The sequence below is a fragment of the Gopherus flavomarginatus genome, chromosome 1, assembly GCF_025201925.1.
Source record: "Gopherus flavomarginatus isolate rGopFla2 chromosome 1, rGopFla2.mat.asm, whole genome shotgun sequence".
Classification (NCBI taxonomy): domain Eukaryota; kingdom Metazoa; phylum Chordata; order Testudines; family Testudinidae; genus Gopherus; species Gopherus flavomarginatus.
The window spans coordinates 154,487,498-154,505,337 of record NC_066617.1 but is presented as its reverse complement, the minus strand read 5'-3'; the positions used below and the strand labels follow the sequence as shown (position 1 = coordinate 154,505,337).

General features: G+C 44.3%; 1 protein-coding gene across 10 annotated transcripts in view; it reads right to left on the bottom strand.

Moving 5' to 3' along the window:
* KPNA1 (karyopherin subunit alpha 1) overlaps positions 1–17,840 on the bottom strand; it is a 127,702-nt gene that overhangs the window by 90,995 nt on the left and 18,867 nt on the right. For all 10 annotated transcript variants that reach the window (XM_050921251.1, XM_050921262.1, XM_050921298.1 and 7 more), the window contains 2 exons: positions 13,698–13,797; positions 10,125–10,219 (listed from right to left, as the gene is read on the bottom strand). In XM_050921251.1, coding sequence (XP_050777208.1) covers positions 10,125–10,219; positions 13,698–13,797 — 195 coding nt within the window. The remainder of the gene's footprint in view (positions 1–10,124; positions 10,220–13,697; positions 13,798–17,840) is intronic.

Here is a 17,840-nt window from a genome sequence, read left to right as displayed (position 1 = left end):
GTGGAAAGAAGTTTGATACGGCCTTGAAAAACCTCTTTATATAGTCGGTGAGAAAAAACTGAGTACTCTTCTACCTACTGGTGGAAGGTCACTATTGCTGCTAAGTGTACTTTCAGCCAGCTAAGACAATCCTGATTTCTTGAAATTCAGCAAATAGTCTAGGACTATGGGTAGAGTGACTGTATCCAGGGTGACTCTTTGGACTGGCATCAGATCCAGAATCTAGTCCACATCTATACGTAAGTACGAGGGGTAGTCACTTTCCTGCTGTGTAATATCACTTCCTGTACCTCTTCAGAGCATGATGTTTCTATATGCTGGAACCATAAAAGAGCAGGCTTTGAGCCATAATATCTGTAGGTTGGGATGGAGAGTACATCTCATTCTGGGAAAGGGGGTAAGAAGTGGTTGGAAGAGTCAATGGTGGACACAGCACCAGCTGTGTCAGCTAAGGGTACCATGATTATCTTGGCCAGGTGGAAGCAATCGGTATGATTGCTTTTTCTCTTTTTATTTTCAACAAGATTTTCAGCAATAGAGGAAATGGAGGAAAGGCATAAATAAGGCCCTTCTCCCATGAGAGAAGAAGAGCATCCCTCATGAATTGCTGGCTGATGCCCGCTCTGGAGCAGTACTATGCGCATTTCTTGTTCTGGTAAGTAGCAAAGAAGTCTACTATTAGTGCCCCCCATTGTTGGAGTCAGTCATGGAGTATCACTGAGTCTATCTCCCACTCGTGGTCATGTGGGAATTTGTGGCTGAGACTGTCCACTGTTGTGTTGAGTACTCCTGGTAGGTAAGCCACTGATATTGTAACATTGTGGGAAATGCACCAGTTTCAGAGTTTTAATGCTTCCATACAAAGAGAGGGCAACCTAGCACCTCCTTGATGGTTTATGGAATACTTGCACATTATATTGTCCATCATGACTATGGCTCTATGTTTGTCACAGATTCCGTGGATTTCCATGACTTCTGCAGCAGCCTGGATGGCCTGGAAGCCGCCTGAGCAGCTCAGGCAGCCCCTGGAGCAGTCGCACTGGCTGCTGCTGGGGCAGTGTCGGGCCCCGCCGCCCCTCAGCAGTAGGAGTTGGGAGGGGCTCAGGGCTCGGGTGCAGGGCCGTGCTTACCGGGGGCTGAGGGCCCTCCCTGGAAGGGCGACAGGGAATCCCCTTCCTCAGCTCCTAGCTCTATGTGCCTCCTCTGCCTGCAGGCACCACCCTCAGTTTCTAGCCAATGGGAGCTGCAAACTGGGGCTTGGGGTGGAGCCGAGGCAGCACTGTGCAGGAGTGGTTTGATTTTGGTGAGCATCAACAGGAGTTTGTCTGTCTATGTTGTCTTTGTTCAATCTACAAACTGAAATGAACTATGCTTGGAGACATTTCATGCAAAGGCTGGCATGAGCTATCACTGATGTGCCCCAGAAGCTGAAGGCAATGTCTGGCCGATACCTGAGGGCTGGATGGCACTGTCTTTATAAGTGTGGCGAAACAGAGGAATCTGTGTTGTGGGAAGAGCACTCTCGCTCAGAGCAGAGATCAGCTCCTATGAATTCTAGTCTCTGTATCGGCATTAATGTTGATTTTTGTGCATGGATTTGTAGGCCCAGATTCTTGAATAGATCCAGAGTGGTATGGATAACTTGCTGGGCTTCGAAGGAATGCCCCCTGAGGAGACAATCATTCAGGTAAGGTAGAGCATAGTGCCCTGGGAGTGCAGGTGGGCTGCCATCACAGAGAGGACCTTGGAGAATACTTGGGGGGCCAATGAGATGCCAAAAGGGAGTATCCTGTACTGGTAGTGGTCCTGGCCTAGGGTGAATCTGAAATATCTTCTCTGACATGGTATGATCGAAATGTGGAAATAAGCATCTTGGAGGTCGAGGCTGTGAACCAATCTCCTTTTTCTAACATTGGAATAATCATCGCCAAAGTGACCACCTTGAAAATATTCTTCTGCCAAAAAGATTAAGGTGCTTCCAGTCTCAGTAACAGAAGGTGGATTTCAGGTGATGCTGACAGCTTCTTGAATTCACCATATCCACAATGATCAAATTGGGAGGGAAGGGGCACGCAGCTGAGAGAAGGGAAAGTCTATCTTTCACTGGCAGGTAATAATTTATATTGTCCTGCTTACATGTTGGCAGGACCAGTGCTGGGGTCTGCCATATGAGTTTTGCAGGTTCCAAGGCGGCCTTGTTATTAGGAAGGGCTACTCTGAACAATGCAGAGGGGTGCAGAATGTCCAGTAGGCTTATGGTGTGACCTGGTCACCTCTTGTAATGGTAGTTGTAACACATCTGCCACCCTCCGAGCTAGCTCCTAGAAAAGCTTGAAGTCATCTGCCAACGACAGAGGGGGGGTATCACTCTCTCATCTGGCAATGAAGATGAGAAGTTGGTCTGCTTGGTAATCTCCTCCTTGACTTCAGGCTCTTGTTCCTCTCTTAACTGTTCAGGGGGCTCAGACATCCTCAACACAGCAGCTGAAGGAGGGGTCTAATGGGTTCCTGATAGGCCAACCTAGAGCCATGGGAGGCCCAGTGTCTATATGCCTGCCAAGGGTCACAGTAAGGCCACTGAGAGGGTGAGAAGGGCCTAGGGTTACCAATTGTCTAATTACACAAACCCAAACACCCTTGCCACTCCCTCTTCCCTGCCCCTTACCCAAGGCCCCACCCCACTCACTCCATTCCCCCTCCCTCTGTGGCTTGCTCTCCCCCACTCTCATCTCACTTTCACCATGCTGGGGCTGAGGGGCTTGGCGCGTTGGTGGGGGCGAAGTGTGTGGGCTCTGGGCTCGGGTACAGGTGCAGAAGGGAGTGCAGGGTGCAGGCTCTGGCTGGGAGGTGCTTACTTCAGGCTGCAGCACAACAGGGCCAAGGGAAGCTCCCTGCCTGCCCTGGTCCCACACTGCTCCTGCAAGTGCCACCCCCGCAGCTCCCACCAGTCGCAGTTCCCAGCCAATGGGAGCTGCAGAGTCAGTGCTCAGAGTGGGAACAGCATGCAAAGCCCCCTGGCCTCTCCAGAGGCCGCAGGGACAAGCTGGCCACTTCCGGGAGTGGCACAGGGCCAGGACAGGCAGGAAGCCTGCTTTAGCCCCGCTGCATTGCTGGACTTTTAGTACCTAAAATCCCCCGGTTTGGTTTCAGTAGCCTCCGGGAGATGGGGCCTGATTCCAGGAGACTCCTGGCAAAATAAGAAGGCTTGGCAACCCTAGAACGGCCCCAGAGAGAATGCTACCACGGCAGCCCATACCAAGGAGGCTGGGGGTCAGATGGGCAGTACAGCTAAGGTCCATGCTGAAAATGAGTACTGTAGGGTAGATGAGAGGCATTGTGGGAGATTATGTCCTCTTGTTCATTGCCTGACTCAGCACTCAAAAATGGGGGTGCATGGCATGTCGTCACTAGCAAGTCTGGAGCTTTGGATGGACTCAGCAGCAGGGCCCTGGTAACAACCAGAGGTGAATCCAGTTTGTCAGACAAAAGGTCTGTCACATGCCAGAAGTCCGACAGTGCTACAGTCAGTGTAACCAGTAGCATTTGGCAGAACTGAGACATATGCACTGAAGGAGTTGGTGATGCCGTCCTGATCGCAAGGTTCACTGGTGCATGGCATGCAGACAACGGTATCAACGTTGTTGTCTGCACTGAAGGAGCCTTCCCTATGATGGATTCTCTAGTTTTCTTGCACTGAGGCAGTACCAGGGATTCTTTGCTAGTGCCCGTCGGGTCCTTAGGTAGCCAAACGTGTTCTGTCAGGGTAGTACTGTGTGAGCTCTTGGTACCAGATTTAGATGGCTTCAATGATGTTAGTACCGATGATACTGAGGGGGCCAGAGATACTTTTCGGCTCGGTCAGGGCTTGCTGTGAGGATTCACAGGCCTTTTCATAGAGGTCTTGTGACAGTGGTTCATGGTTGACTTTTTAAGCTCATCTCCCTTAGATATAGAGTTGTGGTGAGGATTCTTGCCATTCGGAGCCTCGGTGCAGCTTAAAGGGTGGTTGGAGGGCCACTTCCATTAGGAGAAGCTTGAGTCTCAGTTCTCTATTCCTTCTGGATCTGGGTTTCAGTTGTTGGCCAAAACCACACACTTCTGTGGGATATGGTTCTCTCTCAAGCAGCAGACGCACTGTGAATGTCAGTCAGTCACTAGGACAGATTCTTTGCAAATGAGACACTTCTTGAAGCCCAGTGAACCAGGCATACCCCCGTCCATGAAAGGCGGTAGGGCAAAGAAAAAGTTTAACATAAAGGGTTTTTTTTTAGCTATATAAATAAATAAAAAGTGAAAAGTGAAAGAAGAAAAGGGAGCTCTAAAAAGATTAGAGAAACAATTAATAATTCTATAGAATGCAATGATCCACTAACAGTCAGCTAAAGCTCCAACTCTAGCCACGGGCAGCTGAGAAGAGTTCACATGTGCAATGCTGGTTAGCCTCTTGACAGACCGGGGGGGGCGGGGAGGAGGAGAAGAATGAAAGACGGCACATGCACAGGTCAAGTGGACCCTGCTACCAAAATTATCTGATCAGCAGCAGAGGGATGCAGATACACCTACAGTGGAGCATCCATCAGGATACTGCTCAAAGAAGAAGCAGTGTTTCCCATTACAGTGGAGGCCACCTAGTGCAAGAGTATTGTGTGAAGAGATCCTAATATATCACACCCTTCTATTACAGAGGAAAGAATCCATGGCCTGTACTGAAGAACTCCATAAGGCAGCATTTAACCTGCACACTGCACTGAAAAAGTACCGGTTATTGTATGAATTTTGAAAGAATATTTATTCCACCCCACTTATTTTTTAAATTCAACTACCATTAATCTGTGTAGACTTGGTATGGTTAGGCCAGATTTCCTTCCTTTCCCTCTATTTTCTACTGCCCAGGAAAAAATTCCAGCTACAATGAACCAGAGTGAAAGTGAAAGGAATTCCCAAGGCACAGACTTGTGGCAAGGGAGATTTAAGTTCTATTCTAAACCATAATCACATTTCCAAAACTAACAAGAAAAGTTACAGATTTCCTACCTTTATCACCTTGGAAGTTATCTATATTCAGGTCTAAATTTTTCATTCTGGATTGGCATAAAAACAGTTGCTAACCTGCTCTGTAACTGTTGATCTTCAAGATGTGTTGCCCATGTCCATTCCACTTCAGATGTGCACACACCCAGTGCACCAGAGACACAGATTTTTCCATCAGTGATACCTGTCGGAGTGGCGTATGCACTCTCTGCTCCCTCATACTGTTACACAACAGTATAACAGGTAGAGCCACCACAGACCCTGTCTCCCCAGGTCCTTCTTACCAGACAGACGCTGATAGAGCGGTGAGAGGGTAGGTCATGGAATGGACACGTGCAACATCTCGAAGAACAACAGCTACAGAACAGGTCAGTAACTGTGCTGTCTTCATGTGATTGCACATGCCATTCCACTTCAGGTGACTCATAAGTAGTTCAATCCAGAGGTAGGTTTCAAAGTCTACCTGAACGAGGATTGAAGAACTACTCATCTGAACTTGGCAACATCTCTGGACTGCTGAGATACAGCATAATGAGTTGCAAAGGTAGGTACCAATGACCAAGTTGCAACCCTACAAATATTTGCTATAGGCACTTGAGCCAAAAACACTCCAGAAGCTGCTTGAGATTTTGTAGTCGGCACTACCACTCTGCTTGGAGAGGGAATATCAGCAATGTCAAAGCACATACTTAATGCAGGATGAAATCTTCTGCACTGAGACTGTAAAGCCTTTCATCTTGTCTGCAACTGACACAAACAACTGTGAAGATCTGAAATACCTCATTTTAAGTAAAAAGCCAACGCCCTTCTAGCACTCAAGGTATGCAATCTCTCCTCATCCTTATGAAAATAGGACTTAGGAAAGAAAGTTCCTAAATATATGGCTTGATTGAGGTGGAATTACGATATTACTTTAGTCAGAAATTTCAGATGTGGATGAAAGTACAACTTTTCCTTATAAAAATCTGCACAAAGACGTTCAGCTACCAAAGCTCATAACTGCCTCACTCTTTCCACAGTAGTAATAGCTGCCAAAAAATGCTACCTTTCATAGAGCTATACAGCAAATAGCAAATAGCCATGGGTTCAGAGCGAGGACACATCAACTGACTTAGCACCACATTTAAGTCCCAAGAAGAAATGGGATCTATGACGCAGGGATATAACCTGACCAGACCCTTTAAGAATCAGACTGGCAATTGGAGGTGGAAAGTAAAAATAGCTGCCAGGTGAATTCTGATTAAACTAATCAATAGGCCTTGTTGACCATAAGGAGACTCATTTCCACTTCAACATATAAGCTTACTAGTAGAGGGTGTTTTGCACATTCCTCTGCCTTACCCATGGAGCATCCAGGCCATCAGATGGAGAGCGAGTACTCCTGCAGGTACTGTAACTGCATGACAAGCTCAAACTGACTTTAACCAGCCTGACAACTTCGAGATGAAGTCTGGCATATTGAACCACATACATGCAGAAGGTCGTGTGTCCCAGTAGTCTGAGGCAATTTTTTACTATTGTAAACAGATGAGCTTTTAGATCTATGGAAATGTTTAACATTGTCAGGAATCTGGCTTGAGATTAGGAATGCCCTGGCTACTGCAGAATCCTATAATTTGTTCTCTGAACTGGGAAGACGACTGACTAGTCCTCATTAATCAACAGATCTGAACTCCAAAGAGGAAACAGACCCTGGATAGATCTCATAACAGCCAGTCATGTAGGTGAGGAAATACTTGCACACCTTGTTTCCTTAGGAATCCTGCAACCACCACCGTGGATTTTGGCAGCAGACAGGTCAAAGAGTAGGACTGTAAACTGATAATAGATGTTGTTGACCAGAAGTCTTAGGAATTTCTGGAGTCTTGGATGGATTGCCACACAGAAATATGAGTCATTCAAGTCAAGGGCAGCATACCAGTCACTGGAATCCAGGGAGGGGATGATGGTGGCCAGGGCAACTGTTCAAAACCTTATTTCCTTTATATATTTGTCCAAACTTCCCCGGGAGGATGGCCTGAGACCTCATTTTGCCTCTGGAAACAGGAAGTAATATGATTAAAAACGCTTCCCTCATTGGGGGGAGGGTGATAACCTCTTCTAGAGCCCCCAAAAGAGAAGAGACTGCATTTCTCAGAGGACACCCTCATGACAATGGTCCCTAAAGAGGGACGGGTCAAGGAGGAAGAGATGGAAATATACTGCCAGGTGTATCCCCATTCCTCACTACTTCGGACCCAGCATCTCTGGTAATATGCAAGCAAGCAAATAGGAAGCAGGATTCTCTATTTTTTCCAACAGGGTAAGGAGAAACTTGAATGCTATGATCTGGTACTCTGTGCTTGACAAGACCATTCAGATAGTTTGGGTTTCCCTGATTGTTTGGAAGAATCTGCTGAAGAAAACTGATAAGGAATTGGTCTTCTCCCATGGTTCTTTCCTTGTTTTCTAGATTGGTCAGGCTGTCTTAGTGGAAAAGGCAGGTATCTATGTAGAAACTGAGGGTGGAAATGCTTTCTTTTAAGGAATGGTATGTAAAATTCCCAATAATTTCAATGTGGTCCTCAAATTTTAAGACGGTGGAGCATCTCATCTAGCTTCTACATGAATGTAGGACCTTTGGAGGGGAAAGCCTGTATCCTCTGCTGGACCTCCTGTGGAAAACCCAAGGACTGAAGCCATAAACATCTGTGCATAGATACTGCAGATGCCATGACTTTAGCCACTAAATATGCCCTAAGGATGCTTGCAGAGAGGTCCGGCTTGCCCTTAGTCTAACAGAGCCTGGAATTCTTGTCTTGCATCCTTTGACAACTTATCTAAGAACTTCTGCATATTATCCCAGACAGAGAAGTCATATCTGGCCAACAATGCTTGTTGGTTAGCAATGTGAAATTGTAGACCAGACGTGGAACACATTTTCCCACCAAAAATGTCAAATTTCTTTGCATCTTTGTCTTTGAGGGTAGAAAAGGGACAACCCTGATACACACTCATTTACTGCCAAGACACCAAGGAACCTGACGAGGGATGCTCATAGTCTTAAGGATATAGTACCTTCTTTATGTTCTCTTGACTGTTGGAGGCAGCAAGGATGGCATATGCCACAAGGACCTTATAGGCTCTAGGATGGCCTTGTTGATAGGGAGAGAGACTCTAGAATGACCTGCTAACTCCAGAATGTCCACAAGTCCATGAGGACTCTCCTGGACTATCTCAACAGGGATCTCAAGAGAGGTAGCTACTCTCTTTAAAAGGTCTCTCTAAGCTCTGTAGTCATCTTAGACTAGTGATGTATCTCCAGGAGCAACAATCTCATCAGGCAATGACAAAGAGAAATGCAAAGGAGGCTTAGGCTGATCCTCCTGCACTGTAGTGAGTGTATGTTTCGTAGCTCGGAGGCTTAAAGGGTTTCGCTCAGTACTGAAGCCATACTCCTGGACCTCATCATGTGAGTTAGGATGCTGCCTGGCAGTAGATCTAAAAGTAGAATATCTGGAAGCAGGAGGTATGCCTCAAGGGTTCCAACAGGGCTACGGGTATGGCATAGGACCCCAGCCTTGAATGTTCCAAGGTTTCCTTAATCTGGACTGTCTTGGGACACGCAATAGGAACCAGTAACGAAACTCTCTCAATGAAAAAGGGAAGTGTCATCATCTATCTCAGAAGGGAAGGGCACAAGAATTTAACTCCGACTCTGAAGACGACCCTGAGTTGGCTGACCATGGTAGTGTGCTATATCAAGCAGTGCCAATGTCTATGGGTGCCATTCCTGATATAGCAGTAACAGGGATATCGGTACCATGGTGCTGTTTAGGAGTGAACCTACACTCAAGGTACCAAGGACTGACCACAAGCCTGAGGTAAGTCCATCCTCAGGTCCTGAAGACAGCTCACCTGGTACCAAAGTATCTCCTGTACCACTGGGCAGTCTGATACTGAAAGGCAGAGTAGATCTTGTGCTGCTGCGTAGGCCTCCAGCATCATCGGTACCAAGAGGCTTTCTTGCTTTTGATGTTGTTGCACAGAAGTATTCGAACAGGTCAGTACCAGTGAGCATCTCTTGCCAGAGGACATACTCCCTGTCCTCCTGAGTACTTACCAGGGACTTCAATCATTTAGTGGAGCTAAGTCTTAGCTCCTTGGGTGATTCCAACCTCTTGTGCTTCTTCATCACCAGGGAAAGGGATTGGTGCAGGCATTCCAAAGCAATATCCAGTGGGACAATTCTCAGCTTATGCTGAAGTACTCAGTGCATGCCCCAAGAGGGAAGACTCAGAAGGCTGATGCAGGTGATCCTGCCTCTGTCTTTGTTTATCCAAGGCTTAAAGTCTCCGCAAATTTGGCAGCAGTCTCTAAATGAGGGTCGCTCAGCAGCTTCAATTTTTTGCAGCCATCACAAGGTTTAAACACTGGAAATCAAGGCATATCTTGGTACTGGGCTGTGGCACCCCATAACAATAGTGAACCAATGCCAAAGGAAAAAAAAAAAACAACAAAATGAAATTTATATTAATTTAACTATCTAAAAAGTACCATTAACTATTGACAGAAAGATAAGACATTCCCTGTAAGGGATGAAATCTTGCAGAAGCAAGCTGACATGCTCCAACTACTGATCACAGGTGGTAAGAAGGAAATCAGGGGGACCTAGGGTGGCTCCACACTAGGCAGCAGAGGATGCATGCGTCACCTTGGCAGATCATGCCAAAGAAACTCTTGTGCGTTGCGCATGCACATACCTGAAGTGGAATGGACATGTGCAATCACACATAGGAGAAACAAGACAATAGTTCACTGGTATTTCATCTTTCCAGGCTGGCATTCAAATCCTATTTCTGATACAGAAGAAAGTCAATGTGGTAGTCCCCATCCTAGCCATCATACTATGATCTGACATACTCAGCCTCTTCTCAGAGGCCTAAAGCTGAAATTGCAGGAGTCCTTTGAGTTAAGATTCAGTTTCATTGTTATAGCTTGGGAGGAAGGTGGTGGCTTGCTTAATGTGTACCTGCTACTAACATCCTGACATTAATTTTCATGCTCACCAACTCCATTCATAAAATAGAGGGGGGAGGGGGAATATTGTGCACCTGTAATGTACAATTTTCTTTTCGTTTGAGGAACTCCACAAACCTGGCCACCACTCCTGGTGTGCTGATCACTTCATCAATAGGTGGATTAGGCTCTGTTTAAAATAGAATGTGAAATTAAATACATGAATCTCTTTGCATGGAAATTCCCAAGTGACACCCCCAAAATCCCATTATGTTAATTTCTCTCTTTGTCAAAGAAAATTACATTTTACACTAACATTACTTTGCCCATATCAAGGACAGGGATTTATATCTGCCATAGAAAGTGGAATACAGCACCATGATTTTGGGGATAGCTGGGGGGGGAGAAAAAACACACACACACACACACACGAAAATAAGCTGATTCACAAAACCAACAGGCTCATTTATGAAAATGAAAGACTACTTCCTCTGCAGAGTCATTTTGACACATGTGCATGTGGAGCAGCTGTCTTACAATTTTCCAGAAAGCAGCATGTTTAGGCCACACAAGCATCACCTAGGTCAAATTGTTGTTGTTGTGAGGATAAAACAGCCCAAACCATCTCCTCTCCATTTAATAGTCATAGATTATAGGCCACAAGAGACCATTACAATCACTGAGTCTGACTTCCTGAATAATACAGGCCATAAAACCTCCCACAGGAATTTCTGCGTCAAGACCATAACTTCTTTTTGCCCTTTAGTTTAATCTTTCAGAAAAGATCTGGTCTTTTCATTTAAAGATGTCAAGTGATGGAGTATCCGCCACACCCATAAGAAAGTTGTTCCAGTGGTTGATTACCCTAATTTGAAATTCTGCACCTTATTTCTAGACTAAATTTGTCTAGCTTTAGTTTTCAACTATTGGATCTCATTCATTTAGCAGAAAATGCATAAAGAGCCATCTACTATCAGAAACCTCTTCTCCATGAGGCACTTTTAGCCCAGTCAAGTCATTTAACTTTCTCTTGGATAAACCAAAACAGACCAAGTTTCTTAAGTCTCTCATGATAACACAGGTATTCCAGATCTCAAATCATTCCTGTAGCATCTTCTGAATCTTTTCCGATTTTTCAACACCCATTTTGAAGTACTGACACCAGAAGTGGACAGACTATTCTATAGCAATAGTCTAATGCCACGAACAGAGGTAATAACACTTCCCTACTCCTACTTGACATTCTACTTCTTACAAATCCAAGGATCATGTTTGCTCTCTTAGATACAGCATCATACCGGAGCTTATATTCAACTGGTTATCTACCATTATCCCCAAGTCCTTTTCAGTGTCACTTTATTCCAGGATACCATCTTCTAAGGGTGATCTACATTCTTTATTCCTAGATTCTCCCAGGAGGGGGTAGTCAGGGGACAAGGAGGTGTGGGCCTCAGGCCAAAAAGTTTGCCCACCCCTGCTCTATGCTGAAAACCAACAGAACTATAATCAAAACCAGAACTTCAATGCCTTTGCCAAGTTCACACTTTCCCAACAGTTACAAAACATTCTCAAAACCAGTGCTGCCTACGGTGTCTTAGACAGCTCCATCAGTGACCACTACCTAGTTTACTGAAGAAATGTAAGTAGTGATATCATCATGGACTATAACTGAGGAGAAAATATCTGAGAGTAAAGGGATCTTTAATCTATTTGACAAAGGCATAACGAGAGTCAGTGGTTACACGTTAAAGCTTGGCAAATTCAAACTGCAAATAAGGTGCAGATTAAGTAAAAGCATTTACAATTCTCTATTTGAAATATTTAAATTAAGAAAATATGTCTTTCTAAAAGACAGGCTCTAATTCAACTAGAGGACATTGAGTTTAAACACAAAAATTACAAAGTGAAATTATATGGCCTATGTTATACAAGAAGTAAGATTAGATCACAACAGTTCCTGCTCCTAAAAACCTATGATTCTAAGATATTCATATGGCCTCCAAAACCATCATAGCTGAGGTCCTCACTAACATTAGCGAATATTGTGACTAAATGTGATTGTTTCACTTTTTACCTTGCCTCCCCAACTCCATTTCTTTGTTTTATTCACTTGTTCTCTATCTTAGATTATAAACTCTTTGGGTAAGGGATTGTTCTGTCACATGTGAATAGTCTAATGGCCTAATCAGAGTTTCTAGGTGCTACAATAAAAAATGAATGATTTACCCTCACATGGTAGGGAAGTATTATCCCTATTTTACAGACGGCGACCCAAGATGCAGATTGAGGGATCTGACCATAAATTACACTAGAAAGCCTGTGGCACACCCACAAGTTGAATGATAAGGCTATCCATTCTTGACAATACTCTCTATTCCTCTGCTTCAGTCACGGTACCATAAGCCTCAAAGCATAAGAAACCCATGATAATCTAAAAACTCTTTGGATCTGAGGAATGCAAGTGTACTAAGGTGTGCTTCGAAGTGAATATCTTTTTCTTCTGGCTGAAAGGATAAAGCTTGCACAGATGGAGTTCCGCCTCAAGGAGTGATCTATTCAAGTGCTAAAGGCATACCAGTTGATCAATATTTTAGCCTTATAAGAGGCACAAGATTTAAAGCCCAAACTTCCTGTGGGACTCTGCAGTCCCAGAGGTGGGAAGCCACTCAAGTGGAGGTAGCAGTAGCTATGAAGCTGACTGTGACCCTGAAGTGGGTTAGTGTCCAAAAAGCACACAACACTGGTTACAGTGAGGATCCACAACAGTAATGCCAGGAAACAGAGCAAGCCACACAAGGAGGAACTAGAAATTTAAAAAAAAAAAACTGCTCTCTTTTAAAGTAATAAAAAACTAGCATAACAAATGAAATAAAGGATGGGGGAGGATTATAGAGTCCAAACCAGAGGAGACAGCAGCCAAGACAAGAACAGTCAGACCCACAGATACTTTTAACCTGTCACACTGAAAATTTGGTTCTGAGCAGGCGCATTCAAGTAGTCTTAATAATCAATGCTTTCCAAAAGGATCTAAACCAGCACTCCCTGTGGGCATGATCACATGGGAATCTGCAGAGGAATTTGCTCAAGATGTAGGGTTGTTGTTTTTGAAAAAGCATGTTCAGGAAAGTTTCTATACATGTCGTGAAGGAATTACTGCCCTGATGTTAGAATATGTAGAGAGACTGGCAGGGGTTTGAAAACTATGGTGCTAAGATATCTTTCAGGTCACAAAGACAGTTCACTACCTCATTACTAGAAGAATGAGTGAGTGAGGGGGGATTTGATAGCAGCCTTCAACTATCTGAAAGGGGATTCCAAAGAGAATGGAACTAGGCTGTTCTCAGTGGTGACAGATGCCAGAACAAGGAGCAATGGTCTCAAGTTGCAGCGAGGGAGGCCTAGGTTGGATATTAGGAAAAACTCTCTCACTAGGAGGGTGGTGAAGCCCTGGAATGGGTTCCCTCGGGAGGTGGTGGAATCTCCATCCTTAGAGGTTTTTAAGACCCGGTTTGACAAAGCCTTGGCTGGGATCATTAGATGGAGTTGGTCCTGCATTGAGCAGGAGATCTCTTCCAACCCTAATCTTCTATGATTCTATTATACTAGCTGGAATATAAAATATATCCCCCCACCTCAACGTTACAAGTGTAAGCAGCTTCAGTACTCACCTTTTGAAAGTAGCTTCCGGAATTTCTGAGTGGCTGAGAGCTGCTGCTCTGGGCTATTGGAGAAAATCATCTCAATCATATCAGAGGTGATGACGGCACTCTGGGATTACACAGAGAAAGCAAACTAGTAAATTTTGGATTGAATTCAAAGGGAAGAGATTAGAATAACATTTGCCAACTGTGCTATTGAGTTTAATACTATGTAAGAAGCTAGCCAACAAAAGTGATATTATCGACTGTTAATGTGATCATTCAAAGGGCTTTAGATGGTAGCGCACTATTTTGTGAACCTTTCATCTCTAGAATCCAAATTTTGTTAAGCTATATGAGCAAAATTAGACATTTTCCACATCACAAAACCACCATATAACTGGCAGTATCTTATCAGGAGAAGGAAGAGGAGGGTTGAAATAGTAAAGTTATTGATATATGGGTGTTCGTGGCTAGGATAAGTCAATGCCTAGACCTGTCCATTATGTTTGCTTCAAGCCATTTTTGCAGCACCTCAATTCACACAACCTGTAATTTTAAAAAAGTATAAATGATTTTAGTTCTGGTGAAAGACAGACAACCTTGATGACTGAATTCCTGAGCCTGAACCTCACAGCAGCAGTGCTAGCTCTCTTACACTACTGTGACCAATGTCCTTCAACTTTGATCTGGAGACTTTGTCTACAGCAGGAAAAAAAGGATGCACAGTTCAGCACACATGCAGGTCCACAGGTGGAAGTAGTGTAGAAAGGGCTCAGATCTTCTGACCACCAAGTCATTGAATCCTACTCTAAGAGGGAGACAGATGAAACAGATAAAAATACCTGAGCTTTCTCTGCACTTTCACTTCCACTAGTGAAGAATTATTGGTCTATATTTTGCAAGATAGGTAATTTAGGAGAAGAGGGGAGTTACATTTCAACAGCCCCCTCTCTCTCTGAGATTTTCATGGATGCTAATTTGAGATATTTGCAACTGTAGTTTTTAAAATTAGCACCTGTCCCATTTAGAGTGAAACACCCTCCCATGCTTTACTCCATGTCCATTTCACATAAGCTTTAAAACAAATGGTTACAGCTTTCTATCACTACTGACCTGGGATAAATTTTAGGAGATCTAGCTGTGTGAGTCTCTATCTTGTTAGGGATCCACTGAGCCATCCAGGTTACTCCATTAATGAGTTTTTGGCAGAGCAAAGCAAATCTGCACACTCATTTCAATGGTATTTCTCTGTATGTAATGCAATAACTTTTGAAAACTACAACCACTGAATTCCAAAATGTCAGGGAATGTTCTTAACATCAATGGGCAGATCCCTAGTGATTTTGGTGAAAATCAGTGACTCTTCTCGGGGTTCCAACATTGAGTCACCTTAATCCCCCGTATTCAGCGCAAGACAGACTTGCTTGTGCTCAACTGTGTTTCAGCTCCCCAACACTACCACTCTGAGAGCCACTCAAGCACCCTCCTCTGGACTATGCCAAGCCCTTAAGTTGCCTTTGAGGTTAACAGTAGTTGTACCCCCATTCCCTTAGCCCCTTTGAAGCATTCCCCTGTAGTGTCCAGCCCCTTATCCACTGAACATTCACAGAAAAACCAGGTCTCTCGTTTCTAAAGGCCAGTGAACACACCAGCTTGTATGATTCAACTCAGGATCAGCCCTTAGTTTAATATCAGACACATATTTATACTGAAAACAAGTTTATTATCAAAGATTCAAGACATAGTGAGTAAGGATAATGAAAACAAAAGGTTACATATACAAAGTCATAACACGATTTCTACAGACTAAACCGAACAGGCTAACCTTCTGTCTTAAGACGTTTATCTCATTCCAAATGTCCCCTGCATCATTTTAACCAAGGCTAGTTGTAATCCCATTTTCATGAAGGTAAATCACACTGCCTGATTACTTCTTAGTGCGGGATGAAAGAGCATCTTCCTTATTCTCCATATATCCTTCAGAGTTCACTGTCTGTACCCAGAATCAGGATAACACCCTACACACCCCCATGGCTTATTTTCAGGCATGCTGCCTCCCTGTTGATTTCACAACCCCCTGATGACTTCATATGCAAATGACTCTCCACTGTGTTAGCTTATAATGCTGAATTTACATGCTGACAGAGACAGGTGAATAAACATCTTTTGTCTGACAGAAAACCTGTTTGTCAACTCTGCCTTGATACAGACTTTAAAACATGTTTTCAATAGCTCCTTACATTGTATGTGTACACACATTTCACAATATTAGCAGCCACTAGTGGGTTCTATGCCAAACTAAACAAAGCATGATTTTTAATCACATGTGCGTTTAGATGTTCGGCTGCATGAGTGCTGTCCCTGTGTGCTGTCCCAGCTCTGAGCAGACAGTTTGCACAGCAGACCTCAAGCAAACCACCCAATGACCACAAGACCCGTTAAGGCACGAAGGCACCCAAGCAGGTTTATTGTTGACAAAATATGGTACTGGTATCCTGAAGACTGTACTGGACCACTAATACACCTCTACCTCGATATAACGCTGTCCTTGGGAGCCAAACAATCTTACCGCGTTATAGGTGAAACCGTGTTATATTGAACTTGCTTTGATCCATTGGAGTACGCAGCCCCGCCCCTCCGAAGCACTGCTTTACCGCGTTATATCCAAATTTGTGTTATACCGGGTGGTGTTATATCGAGGTAGTGGTGTATATGTATGCCCATAACAATGGACGCAGCTCAATCAGTGGCAGGACTTCCCACTGCTCTCTAAACTGGCCAAAGACGCTCCCTCTGAGACTCCATTTTATACATGAGTACAAACAAACTACATATTGCCCCTCTGACGTAGTTAACACCTATTAACATAGTCAGTTACCACCCATCACTTGTACATCTCTGTCAATGACACTGTCATCCTGACCTTATCTTTAGGAGGAGTCAGTGTGTTCCTATTACCTTTGGGGAAAGTGTACTATTCTTGGTAAGGGGTATTCTGGTACCACCCTTCTGGAATGTGTTTGCATGTGTATTTTGTGCCGAGCATTTCTTAGGAATGTGTGTTTCTGCAATATCAGCCCTATTCTTGTCAGATTCTGTGAGCAGGGCCTACTTCTTGCTCACATCTTAACTTCGGTTTATCGCAGCAAAGTTCTGAATGCTATTTTAGTCTAGGCCTCATACCAGGCCTCTGACAGAAGGGCTTAAGTTTCAGGCCTTCTCCCTAGTACTATATATTGGCAAGTTTCTCTGCATCACTTGGCCTCAAGAACAAAATCCATAAAGAGTTGTTTCAGACAGCACATTTTACCCAGAGTTTTCCTGGAAAACCAACCAGTCTTTCCACCATGGTGTCAAGTATCAGAGGGGTAGCCATGTTAGTCTGGATCTGTAAAAGCAGCAAAGAATCCTGTGGCACCTTATAGACTAACACATGTTTTGGAGTATGAGCTTTCATGAGTGAATATCCACTTCGTCAGATGCATGTAGTGGAAATTTCCATGGGCAGGTATAATATATATATGTGCAAGCAAGCTAGAGATAATGAGGTTAGTTCAATCAGGGAGGATGAGGCCCTGTTCTAGCAGTTGAGGTGTGAAAACCAAGAGAGGAGAAACTGGTTTTGTAGTTGGCAAGCCATTCACAGTCTTTGTTTAATCCTGAGCTGATGGTGTCAAATTTGCAGATGAACTGAAGCTCAGCAGTTTCTCTCTGAAGTCTGGTCCTGAAGTTTTTTTGCTGTAGAATGGCCACCTTAAGGTCTGCTATAGTGTGCCCAGGGAGGTTGAAGTGTTCTCCTACAGGTTTTTGTATATTGCCATTCCTAATATCTGATTTGTATCCATTTATCCTTTTCCGTAGAGACTGTCCAGTTTGGCCGATGTACATAGCAGAGGGGAATTGCTGGCATATGATGGCGTATATTACGTTGGTGGACGTGCAGGTGAATGAACCAGTGATGGTGTGGCTGATCTGGTTAGGTCCTGTGATGGTGTCGCTGGTGTAGATATGTGGGCACAGTTGGCATCGAGGTTTGTTGCATGGATTGGTTCCTGAGCTAGAGTTACTATGGTGCGGTGTGCAGTTACTGGTGAGAATATGTTTCAGGTTGGCAGGTTGTCTGTGGGCGAGGACTGGCCTGTCATCCAAGGCCTGTGAAAGTGTGGGATC